This window comes from Thermobia domestica, chromosome 16 (genome assembly GCF_964235325.1).
Source record: "Thermobia domestica chromosome 16, izTheDome1.hap1.1, whole genome shotgun sequence".
Taxonomy (NCBI): Eukaryota; Metazoa; Arthropoda; class Insecta; order Zygentoma; family Lepismatidae; genus Thermobia; species Thermobia domestica.
In genome coordinates, this window is record NC_137469.1 from 75,340,256 (window position 1) to 75,353,958 (window position 13,703).

The window sequence follows — 13,703 nt, forward strand, 5'->3', positions numbered from 1 at the left end:
TATACCGACATTCAAATTCTTGAACGTGGTACATTTAACAATTAACATCACTGTGACACTGTACTCCTTTCCAGGTACGTCTTTTCAGGGGTGTAGCCTTGACTTCATCTTTATGGATGATAATGCACAACCGAATCGAACAGCACATGGCGAAGCTCTTGGAATGAGAGAATATTCGGCTAATGGACTGGCCTGCCTGTTACCCCGACTTGAATCCCATCGAGCATGTGTGGAATGCTACACGAAGACATCTTGCAGTACGCCCAGATGCACGAAAGACCATCCAGCTACTGGCAAGACCGCTAGTGAAGGAATACAAGATATCTATATCTATATATGTAACTTACTTCTTAACTGTACATGTGTTTATAATAATAATGTTCAATAATTTATGTAAATTGGATATTTAGAACAGAGCCGCCATTTTTAGCAGCTGTTAGGAAATATGTCCCTACATATGCTAAAAACAAAACTCTACTTAAAATAAAAATTAATATTTATTATTATTTCGCAACTGAAAATCTGATTTATTGTAGATCTTACAAATTATAATTCAGAAGATATGTTCCAAGCTCGTCCTTGTATATCTGAGAACCCTATTACTGCTAACTAGCTTTAAAAATTACTAATTTCTCATAACTGAAAATACACTGAAGAATTCTTGTAAAATAACTCCCAAATGAAATAAAATTATTTAGCTAAATACGGAAATGAAATTATGTAGTAATTAAGTTAATCTTTATTCACAGGAAATTATATAAGGTCATTTTAAAAAGAAAGAAGGAAAAAAAGAAAAAGTTTGCAATTAACTTCTAGTGACAATTGATCTGAATTAATTTACAATTTAACAGTTTAATTGCTATAATCGATTTTCAATATTTATGTAATTCTCAAATTTAAGATTTAACGTTTTCATACAAGGTTGTGCTTAGGTATTTACATGCATATTTCATGAAATACTAAATTGTTATTTTCTGTGCATGTAATGTTAATATACATAACAAATTAAAACTACGGTAAAAACCTTGTATGCTTTCTACACATATTATAACATACACCCCTTTATTCTAATATTGGTCCATACATAAACAGAAATTTCGTGTACTATTCATATTCTATAATTCACATTTAAATATTTCTAATTAAACACGGATATTATCAACCCACAATCTAACCATACTTTTTGGACCACTAAGTATGCATCTATACCAGAATCAAGATAGTAAGGTAATCAAGTCTAAATATTTGTCGAATTTATTTCTGTAAATACCAGCAAAGAATAATTCTAAATAAAATAAAAGTATCCATTAAATTGTACTTGTTCATTGATATTTATCTGGCGTGACTATAGGAGAAATAATACGTATTATTCTATGGAACACAACTAGTTTGCAGAATTTTGTCGATACTATAAATTTGAGGTCACTGAATTAAAAAAAAAAATACATTTTTCTTTACCAAGACTCATTCTGCAAACTATTAATAATTTAGATATGAAGTAAAATATTGTGCAATGTTAGAAAATACAGTCATTTTACTCTGCGGACGGAGGGACTAAAATACGTCCATTGTATTTTCCATGCTCTCAAAATGCAACTTTTGCCTAGTAAATATAATTTGAACTGGACTATTAAAAACGTCCAAGACGTTGTATGAAGTTTTACCTTAGTTTTAAAGAATCTTTCAACCAAAACAATGTTTCAACTTACAGAATTACCCAAGATTTACTGATCAACAAGAAAGAAAGAAAAAAAGTGGTGGTAATAATACAGATTTTGCATATATCATCAGAAGGAAAGCACGGAAAGGAAAGAAAATGAGTAAAGTAGTTTAAACTGAAGTAGGGAAGTCTAGGTTTGAGATTGAAAAAAACCTCACAGTACCCTTGGTTCGTTAACCTCAAACTAGCTCGTAACTGCTCGAACTGACTCAGTGCCGAAACATGAAGATGTCCACATCTGATTGTGACGCTTGTATAAAAATTACCAATTAAACAGTCAATACGTACCTTTCTTTGTTTTCACTGAAACTACCGAAGCAATAGGATCAGAATGATCTTTATCTGTTTGAGGCGGTCTTGACAATTGTTTCTTCACAATATGCGGCAGTAATTCTCCTTTTATTGTTGTGAAGGATCTATAAATAAGTCTTCAGTTAAAATCAATCATAAGTTTAAGATTATATATATATAAATACATATATACATACATACATACATATATATATATATATATATATATATATATATATATATATATATATATATATATATATATATATATATATATATATATATATATATATATATATATATGTGTGTGTGTGTGTGTGTGTGTGTGTGTGTGTGTGTGTGAGATTAACCGCTGCAAAATTTCATATTAATAATGTATTTCACACACAAATACTGACAAGATTTGCAAAAACGACATCACCACAGAAAGCACTCGTACATAGCATGCTTAGCTACTCATTATAGTAATACTGCACAAACAATAAGTGATATTATCCAATTTCAAAAACACGGATGTCAAATCATGTATTTTGTACTTTCGTTACAATATGTTCATTTAGGACAAAGGTTTGATTCTTCTGTACGCATGTTTTTCACTACAATACTAAATTTGTTATATTAATTCCATGTTTCTTATTATTACGGGGGCCATACTGCGTTCTACTTTAAAATTGAATATATACAGTATTGTAACACATTAACAGCATGCCAGTTATAGTAGGTACAAGACTACAAGTTTTAACACTGAAAGGTGGGAAGGGAAGGTATTTTTGAGAGGAAATAAACTAGTCCATACGATCTCGACCCGAAGTGGAGTAGCCTTCCAACAACCACATGACTGGTTGAGTAGCCTTCTTCGAACTGGCTTACCACATGACTTGAACTAGGAACCTAACATCAACGACGTAAAAACGATACTTGCTAAAATTACACATGAAAAATGTCACACTATGCAAATACTGTACGCATAAACTCAGCACTGTTTATATTCTTTCTATTTATGCCACAAGTAACTTCCGCATTTTCTTCCCTCTTTTGCCTTTTTTTGAGCATTTGGGAAAGATAAACTTGAAACGCTCTTACCTAAATACGAGAGATTTCGGTGCTGCTGAATCGTTTCTAAATCTTATCCAAATCGAAAGATACGTTTTCGTGACATTATATTAGAACAAAATATCCCAAGTTAAATTTGGACGACGGTAACGTTTATAAGAACAAGGATTGGGCTCATGGTGGCTCAGTGTAGTGTCCAATTCTGGTGTGTGGAGTCCCTGGTTCGATGTGGCCCACTCCGCACCAAATGAGCTTTGTAGTGGACAAATACCATATGTGTGGGTTTTCTTGGTTTTTTTTTCGTTTCCTCCCACTTTCCTCGCTCCACCATTACCATTTATCTCATCATCACCGTCTCCCTTAGCCTTGATGCATAATCATAGAATGTTAAAAAATGGGATTATGTCATCACTAGGTTTATTTAAAAAAATTATAAACAGATATGCAATCCTATTTAATGTTCCTTTCTCTGTACCATCGAACGAGTCATTATTATTATGGGTTCTGAACAGCTATATAGGCTTAAATGAATGATACAAAGAATAAAAGTTATGTTACCATGGCAACAACTTGTTGATTGCGTTCTTTATCTATCATTAAAAACTATAGTACACTATACATACTATTTTACAATTATATATATACAATTTTACAATTTAATTTGATTTGATTTGATTTCAGTTTAGCGTCCCTTTCGGCAGTGAGGCTATATGAAACATGAACCTACTGATTAACGTGGAATCCGAACCACATGAGCTCCCGCAGAAAATCGAACCCAAGTCTTCCACGCCAAAGGTGCGTACGCTAATATTTTACAATTTAACATAGTGCTGTATTAGAAAAAGAGAAATAAAAATGTGAATTAATTCACTTAATGTGTTTATGTGAGTGATTAACGAAGGGAGCAAGAGCAGCTCTTGAAATTATATTGTTAAATGCTATAGCATAATAATGGTTAGTTATTATTATGTTACGTTACCAACACTTTATCTTCGTAAATGAAATAAATTTCTAGTATAATAGCCCACGATTATATCCTTTAGGCTAAGGGAGACGGATGATTAATGAAAGTGAACGATTAAGAAAAAATTGGTGGAATAAGTATGTGGGAGAACCTCGAGAAAATTCACAGACATCTATCACGAACTCATATGGCCTGGGATCGAACCAGAGAACCCTTGCACCAGAAGTGAGCGCTCTACCACGGAACAAGCGTGCCCTTTGTGATTACTGTATTTACCGTACTTGATGCCGATCTTAGGTTTGATTTCCAATGGAAGCACAATTTTCGTTACGAGCCCAGCACCATAAGTCAGTGAAAGAGCTATTATAATTAAAAGAAAGAAACTTCGTACTTAAAAAAAGCTGAGGTGATATGCTAACCATGTATCACATCACTCACTCACATTCACTTGAACATACGCTATATGTGTATAATAAACTCAATGTGGGACGCAGCGCTACAGACTTTAATTTTGAATATACTATTACATTATAATAGCACATTGCAAGTAATTTATTACTTATATTTGCCTTAATTAATAACCTGATCTACCTGCTTACCTCTCCTGAGATAAATAGTCACAAACCCATTTTCGTACTACATATAAGTGGGCATCTAAAAGACGACTACGGAAGACTACTCGCTGATGCTTTTTTAACAACGATTTTGGAAGAGACAATTCATCTTCGAAGTCAGAAGCTGAGGCCATGAACACTAATCGATTAGTTCTAGGGTCGATACCAATGATATCACGTTCTGAAAGAGAGAGAGAGAGAAAAAAAAATACAAAATTACAAAATTTTGTCTTCAGCACAATAGAAAAGTTATTAATATATCAACAAATCAGCATACGAATGATAAATATAATGGCTTAGAAGGGTTTTACCAATAACTTCAGAATGAATTGATAAATTTGGATGGAGTTTTGATAACATACAAGTGATTAGAACTAACTATAAGTATAAAAAAAAAAAAAAAAAAAAAAAAAAAAAAATCGTATCTTAAAACATCCAACGAGCGATCCTGGGTTCGATTCTCGGTGGGGACACTCGGTCGAAAATATGTAACAGCTGTTTCAGGCCACCCATTTTGAGTGAGGTTTTTCCTCATTCATACCACATAAATGCCGGATTGTACCTAACGTGTGGGGTCCAGACTGACTCCTCTCTTCCTTCCACAGATAGAGTGCTCGCTGAGGTACGTCACCCCTCATACGCGAAGGACTTACGGCAGTAGATGCCGGTAAAGTCCAGAAATATGTGTAAATGACTAAATAAACTAAAACATTCGAAAGTGATAAAATCTGAGTACAGTTTCAAGGTACTCCTTACTTTTTCAGCCGATAAGAGTCAAACCAAAAGCCATGAAAATGGAGATGAAGAAGAGAAAATGAAGCCTCGGGGAAAAGTTGCTGCCTGGGGAGCACTAGGGCACGTCTGAAACCGATGTTGGACGTGATCAGTATACGAGTCATCGGTGACAGCTTGCTGAATCAGCGGACACCTCTCGGGATACCCGACCAAACTACAGCTGAGCAGATAAGTAGAACCCAACACATATCAGCTACACTTGCAGAAAATGTTTTGGATCCAGCAACCACCAAAGGAGGAAACCGAGAAAATGCATGAAATGGTCAAGTGAAGTAAACGAGGAATTAATGCGAAATTTTATAAGAAATTGACAGCAAAGCAAACCCCTGGACAAACAGAATAACAACAAAAACAAACTACAGAGAACTACTGGAGAAAAATATGGGAAACGGAATACACACATAATACTAAAGCGAAATGCATAAACGAGACTAGGAAACTGAAAACAAGGAAATCAATGAAAAACTACGAAAAAACAGAAAAAAGCAATAAGAAAAACACACAACTGGAAGGCACCAGGAAATGGTAAGATCTATAATTATTGGTACAAACAATTCGAAACCCTTCACATCACGATCACACACATCAGAAAGCTCGTACAAAACCCCGCAAAAAAGTCGAAATTTCTCACGGAAGGATGGACATACCAATCCAGAAGAAACAAAACGAAAACCGATCCAAAAACTACAGAACAATAACGTGCCTAAACACCACATGTAACATAATGACGCGAGGCATTGCGAACAAAGTAACAAAATAGTGAGAAGAGAACAATATAATAGCAGAACAGCAGAAAGGCTGCAAAAATACTCACACGCATGTAAAGGACAATTAATAATAGATGCAGTAATAACAAAAAAGCTAATGACAAAAACCGAAACATATACACAGCACACATAGACTGTAACAAAGCATATTACTCAATAACACACTCTTGAATCTTGCATTGTTTGAAAATCTATAGAGTAAAGAGAAATTGATACACTTCAACATAAACAAATGGAATACAGCACCTTATCTGAAAGATAACCAGACAGAACTAGAGATAAAAGATATACAAATTAGGAGAGGAATTTTCTAAGGAGATAGCTTAAGTCCACTGCTATTCTGCTTATGATTCAACCCACTGTCAGAATTACTGGACAACACGAAGTATGGATTCAACATAAAACTAAACAAACAAACAGAACTTAAAATAACGCACCTAATGTATATGGATGATGTCAAACTGTACATGGGCACGGAAAACCAACTGAAGAATTTACTGAATATCACCGAAATGTTCTCAGCAGACATAAGAATAAAGTTGGGAATAGGAAAATACAAAACAATCCACTTTAGTCAAGGAAAACAAATAATCAAAGAATATAGGTTGTCCACAGGATAGATAATCAAGCCATGAAGCCGAAAGAAGTGTTTAGTATTCACAGAGGAATAGAACACAAAAAGATAAAAGAAGAAATAACACAAAACTACCAACAGAGATTGAAAGACAGATGCAAAACAAATCAAGAATTAGCAATGAAACAGAAAATGATACCAGAAATACTGTATTTTAAGTATCAACTAGAAACACAAACTTTACTAAGATAGAGCAATACTAACCGATAAAGAAATACATCATAACAGGCCCGACATCACAATAATAAATAAAGAGAAGGGAGAAATACATCTGACAGACATCATGATACCAAAAACAACAAACCTGCAGAAAGCACACCGAGAAAAATGAAGAATACAAACAACTGGCCAAAATAAATAAATAAATAAATAAATAAATAAATAAATAAATAAAAATAAAAAAATAAAAGAACAATGGAAGATCAAAAATGTAAAAGTGCACCAATAGTAATGTTGTATACCGAAGTGGTCCACAAGACGTTAAAAAATGCACTTCAAACAATAGGAATTGAAGAAAAAGTCATAAAGAAAATACAGTAGATCGTAGTTTTGGACACATGCAGAATTATAAGAAACTTACTGCAAAACCCCAGAAAACAGAGAGGAAAAGTAAATATACTTGGATGACGACTCGTATATTACTATATCACATGCTGAGATGAGGTGTGGAGAAAATACATAATAATGATAATAATTACAGCCCGAATTTCTAAGCAAAATGCTTACTTTTTCTACACTTCTAAAGGTATGCATAAATGTACTTTGTAGTACACACCATGACAACCAATTTTAACTTATAATGCTTATGCTGGTAAAAAGATTACGATGTTGTTTACCATAAACTTACTTCGCTGGGGATCGAACTACGACTCCACGCACCAGAAGTAGGCGCTCTACCACTGGATCACCATGTCCCTTCCATAACTCCGAAAAAGACAGCACTAATATGCCATATCTATTCTTTTAACGAAATAATTTATTTTTTATTTACTTTTTATGTTTTTAGTTACACATGAAAATTTAAAATCGACAAATTTTGCTCACCGGGTTTCTGCTTTGATTTCGGTCCAGGGGTGGCTCCAGTTCCAGTACTAGAAGACGGTTCCAGAAACAATGCTGTAACAGCTGCTTGATGCGCACGAAACCGATTCAAAACTTTATGGAGCTCCACGTCTGTTATTAGGTCACAGCTTACAACAATGATATCTGTCTGTAATCACACAATAATATTTACAAAAATATTGATTTTTTTTTTTTTTTTTTGAACTTTTAGACATTTATATAGTAAATAAATGAAATAATAACAATAATAATAAAACTTTTTTTTTTCTCACACCATATTTTCTGTAAGTGCGAAGTGAAAACAGAACAGGAATCGCGATTTGAAAGACTTAACACCGACCTCAAGAGACTCTGTGGCTGTCTAGATTCACATTTGTCACTCCCTGAATTTATTAATTGGTATATCAGGGTGTCTACTGGAATACCAGAAAGTAAATTTATGACTTTTTCATGACTTTTCATGACCTTTTTGTTCAAATTTTCATGACCATGGCGAGAAAAATTTACCATTAGTAATAATAAACCCCTACCATCAGTGGTGCATCGGAACTATGTGCGTTGCTAGTCTTAAATATCACTTATTGTGAATCTTAAAGAAAGAATCTAAAATTCTGCCGCCTTGTGCTCGAGCACAGAATAGCACTTACCTAAATACGGGCCTGCTCTTACCAGTGAATCACTCTATACTGTATTTGAAGTTTTAATTCTGAGTATAATTATCCATCTAGCAGAAATTTGTCTGAAATTAAGCACTCAGAGAACTGCCCAAAGACAAAACAAATTATAAAAGAAATTCGTTTTTAAAAAAAAATAGATCATCAAATTTAAAATCTGCAAACTCAAACGAATAATATTATATGCATAAGTCTAAAGGCCCAAAAATACACAATTTACATTTCTTAGAAGTAAAGAAATAGCAGATCAGAAAGTTGGACAGTAAAAAGTTGTTACTACATTACAGAGGCTAGAAGATGAAATGGGGAGCAGCTAGGAAGACAGTAAAGTATCAGTTAGCCAACACTAACTGGTGGGGGAAATTCTCACAATTACTGACCTGATACAACTGTTTCAGACATGCAGTATGAGGTATAAAAGTATGAAGTATAAAAATATTTTCATGACCAGTTGGGTAAATAAAGGACTTTTTCATGGCTTTCATGACCACTAAGCAAAATATATGACTTTTTCATGACTTTCATGACCAGTAGACACCCTGTATATGTATAATCACCAACAATAATTCATATCTTCTCCTTACATATTCTCTTCTCAGTAATTTCGGGATCAGCGCATGAAGTTGATTACAGGAAAATCTTACATAATGTGGTTAACTGGTTCCAAGAAAAGTCCGCACAATGCAAAACCATATAGTTGGAGATAAACTTACAATGGGTTTTAAGTGAATTTGTTCATCAAAAATTTAGAATAATTAATAAGCTTAAACGTGGATATGTATCGACTGTATCACAAGTCCATGGCAATACGCTATCACGTTTATGAATAAAGGTACGAAAAAACGGAATGAGAAGTTAGTTGTGAGAAAAAGATGGCTTTCAATCTAAAATAGTGAAATTTTTCCAATCGCACCAGGGCATGCAAAAATGACATGGAAAATTCGTGCACATTGTTATGTGAGGGAACACCACACTGAAATGCCAATGTAGCTATTTCCTTTAACATAGGGCGTCTTACCAAGGTGAAGCCCAAACGAGTGGCTATGATTGAAAAAAAATGTACCATTTTAGATTAGAAACCACCTACTTCCAACAACGTTTTTCTCTTTTCATTTTTTCCGCATCTTTGCTCATAATGAAGTTGGTCTATGGTCTCATATATATATATATATATATATATATATATATATATATATATATATATATATGTGACTGTTCAGGAAGCCGACTAGGTAGCATAATGACTAACTGATTAGTACAGTAACATGGAAGCCCGGGACCAAATCCCGCTTCAATCATCAATACAATTTTTAAAAATATATCCAAGTTGTATATATTGTAATATTTTGTGTGGGTCGAGACAATAACGGTCTGGGATTCTAGCCCTTCATCTATTTTTTTTTTTTACAAAATGTTACAAAATAGCCTTCGTGTCTACAAAGTTAATATCTTAAATCTTTCTCATGACCAGAGAGGTGAAGAAAGGAATGTTTTACACGGGAACCTCTTCGCTCAAGGCAGTCCGCGGGGCGTCTTGCAGTGACTTCAGGTTATGGTCCTTTGGTAACCTCCTTAGCTCATGGATGCCGTATGAGGTACGGTTTGTGGTGAGGAATCCCCTTCGCTCAAGGCAGTCTCCAGTGATTTTTAGGCAGGATAGAACTCCTTTTAGAAGGCGACCTCCAGAGCAGGTATGGGTTAGCGATCGGTGGTCAACTGATGCCTCCGTCTTTTTTGGCTCCACTTTTATAAGCCATTTTCAGGTGGCTCGTTCCTCTTCGTGTTATTCCTCGTGTCTTCCTGGTGTTGTGTCTCATCTGCTGTTTATAAACAATAGCATGTGTTATGCTTGTATAACATGTGCTTACGCTGTAAGGTGCGGATCCTTAATATACAAAACGATAATCATGCCTGTTGTTCTGTATGGCTGCGAAACATGGTCACTTACTCTGAGGGAAGAACATAGACTGAAAGTATTTGAGAACAAGATCCTGAGACGAATATTCGTACCCAAGAGGAACGGGAATGGGGAATGGCGGAAACTTCATAACGAGGAACTACATAATTTATATGGTTTACCCAACATTGTTAGGGTCGTCAAGTCTAGGAGGCTTAGATGGGCGGGTCATGTAGCTAGAATGGAAGAAAGTAGAGACGCTTTCAAAGTCTTGACTGGAAGACCAATCGGAAAACGACCATTAGGAAGACCTAGGCGCAGATGGGAGGACAATATTAAGATGGATCTTGCAGAGATTGGAATACAGAGTAGAAACTGGATGCAGTTAGCTAAGGATAGAAGTCAGTGGAGAGCTTTTGTGAACGCGGCATTGAACCTCCAGGTTCCATAGGCCATAGAGTTATATATATATATATATATTTAATATATATATATATATATATATATATATATATATATATTAATATATATATACACATTGTAAGTATATATATATATATATACAAATATGTATATACAGTATAGCGCTAAATTCGTTGTACAATCCGCGGCAGAAAACCTGCAACATGAGGATGCAAGTTTATTGTGAAACTACGCCTAACAGCAAAGGGAATGAACATAACGTCTAAGTGGAACGAATCACGCCAGGATAAACCTCGGCCTCCTCCCGTGCACACTTATTTTGGAGCAAAAGACTTCGTCATTTCACAATAAACTTATATGCTCATGTTGCAGGTTTTTTGCCGCGTATTGTACAAAAGCAGAGAAGTGATTCCTCAGAGTAAAACAAACAAAAAAGTCCCAATGAACATAGGGCGAAAACCGTGTCATTTACGTGTTATAGGCTGCAGAAAGCATAAGAAAATAAACTTTATACTTAAATATTTCACAAACTATTGAGCGTAGACGTGATGCGGCATGATACCGTCAAAGAATCCTAACATCTCTATTCAAATTTGTGCAGTGGCGGCGCAAGAGATTCCCGGACATTTTATGACGTAATTTGAGTGGACAAGAGCACGTAAAAGAAGTCTCATTGCCTAGAAATAATACTACGTGGCAGATCAGTACTCATACACGCAGATTAAAAGATGGCGGACGAGGTAATAATCACTGTGCGTGGTTGCATACCTCCTCAAAAAAGTACTAGTAAAAACGTTCTACAAGGTTATTAACCAAAAAAATATAGAGAAGAGATACGGTAATTCAGTGGCAATATCATTCTTGTACACTCCTGATTACAAAAACCTATACGGCCTTCCAGAAAAACCTAGAGAAGTGCTTTTAATGAGAGAATTATATTTATGAAACATGCCACGAACATTTTCTGAGTGAAGAATTTTATTGAGATGTTTATAGAAGTAAATACATAAAAGCACTTACGAAAGAAATTCAAGAGACGGCATTTGCTCTCAATTATAAATTATCAACTGTCCATACAAATGATAAAATTTCTAATTTAATGCCCTTTAGGCTAAAAGAGACGGATGATTATTAAAAATGAATGGTTATAGAAGAATTGGTGGAATAAGAAAGCGGAAGGAAACAGGAGAACCCCGAGAATACTCACAAAAACGATGCTGTCCAGCACAAACTCTCATGGCTTCGGGTTGAACAAAGACCCTTTACATTACAGGTAAGTGCTATACAGCTAAGCTACTGTATCATATGACAACTATGATTTTCAATATGCTAAATTAGATGTTTTATTATGATTAACTAAACTTCATTACAATAAGCTTTAATTACATTGTATTAATACATCCAAGGTGTTAACAGGTAATCTTTGTGCAAATTTAGGAAACTATATTTTTAAGTTATTAAGAATGGAACAAAATATATTTTGTAATCACGTTCACTATAGTACGAAAATGGAATTTTAAAATACCAATTATACGTCGTGTGTGAAGAAAAGCCAATTTCTTCTTAAAGTAACAGGTTGTAAATACAACAGTGCCCACATGTCTTCTTATAATGAAATCCGAACAACTTCTTTTCGTTCAATGCATCCTTACACAGGAGAGAAAACCTCATGAGGTGTATTGTTATACCAGTTAGTGACCAAATACTGTTGATGAAGACAATAGCATAAATTTGTCATAGTGACCAAATACTGTTGATGAAGACAACAGCATAAATTTGTCAAACTAGTTCCAATTTTTATCCAATTTTAATCAGAAGGAAATCGCTGGTGAAATCCAACTTTCTTTTCTTTCAAAATCATTTATGAATAAAGCTTAATCTTCCGATATACGTCTACATAGCATTTTTTTTCTTTATTTTCTTCTAAACCTAGCTAAATTTGTCGCTAGCATTCTGCATGTACATTGTACAGTGAACGTGTGCCAACTTTACAGGTTACAAAAATTACTTATTATTACTTTCAATTTAATGTCTATATTCAAGAAAAAGGAAACAGCCTTATTGCCACGGAAGCAATAGACAAAAATTACCTTAATTTTATCATGGATATGGTCAAGTGAATCTGCTGTTCCCAAGTCATCTCCAGGTATACCCACTACTTCAGGACGTAATTTAAGAGCCAGCTTATCAAGAGCGTTACATACTTCAGACTTGTGCTGCTCTTGAACAATTACAATAGCATCTGAAAATAAATAAATAAATAAATAAATAAATACAGATATATCCTATCCTTGCCATCAATAACTACATAAAACAGACCTTACCGAAACTACATACTAGCATAATTAATATGCAATAAGTTATTAAAATTACTGATGGGTAATTATTGTTGTGAGTTGATATGTCAATTTGGAGGACCTGGTTTACATGTAATAGTCCATACAGTATGTTCAATCCACAGATTCAAAAAGGAACTTTATTTTTATATATGTATTTCACTACATTAATAAACTACGTACAATTTGTATTATACTCAATACGGGAAATATTTATCAAATGTTTGCATCGATTAAGTTATTTGTGATTCTGTTCTGTTTCGACAATAAATAATAATAATAAAATGTTAATGTATTACACTGAATACAAGAATAACGAATGTTTGGTCGTAACTTTACTGAAACTACATCTACCATACTATGTTTGACAGCATCCACTTAGCAGCTCATTGCTGGAATTTCAAATAAATACACATATATACAGGGTGTTTCAAAACAACACCTACAACCTTTGGGAGGTGATTCCTGACACC

General features: G+C 34.2%; 1 protein-coding gene across 4 annotated transcripts in view; it reads right to left on the minus strand.

Moving 5' to 3' along the window:
- Nucleotides 1-13,703, minus strand: part of eIF2Bgamma (eukaryotic translation initiation factor 2B subunit gamma) — a 40,852-nt gene that overhangs the window by 15,690 nt on the left and 11,459 nt on the right. For all 4 annotated transcript variants that reach the window (XM_081742614.1, XM_081742613.1, XM_081742612.1 and 1 more), the window contains exons 3-6: nt 12,985-13,136; nt 7,883-8,048; nt 4,628-4,823; nt 2,009-2,136 (exon numbers count right to left, since the gene is read on the minus strand). In XM_081742614.1, coding sequence (XP_081598740.1) covers nt 2,009-2,136; nt 4,628-4,823; nt 7,883-8,048; nt 12,985-13,136 — 642 coding nt within the window. The remainder of the gene's footprint in view (nt 1-2,008; nt 2,137-4,627; nt 4,824-7,882; nt 8,049-12,984; nt 13,137-13,703) is intronic.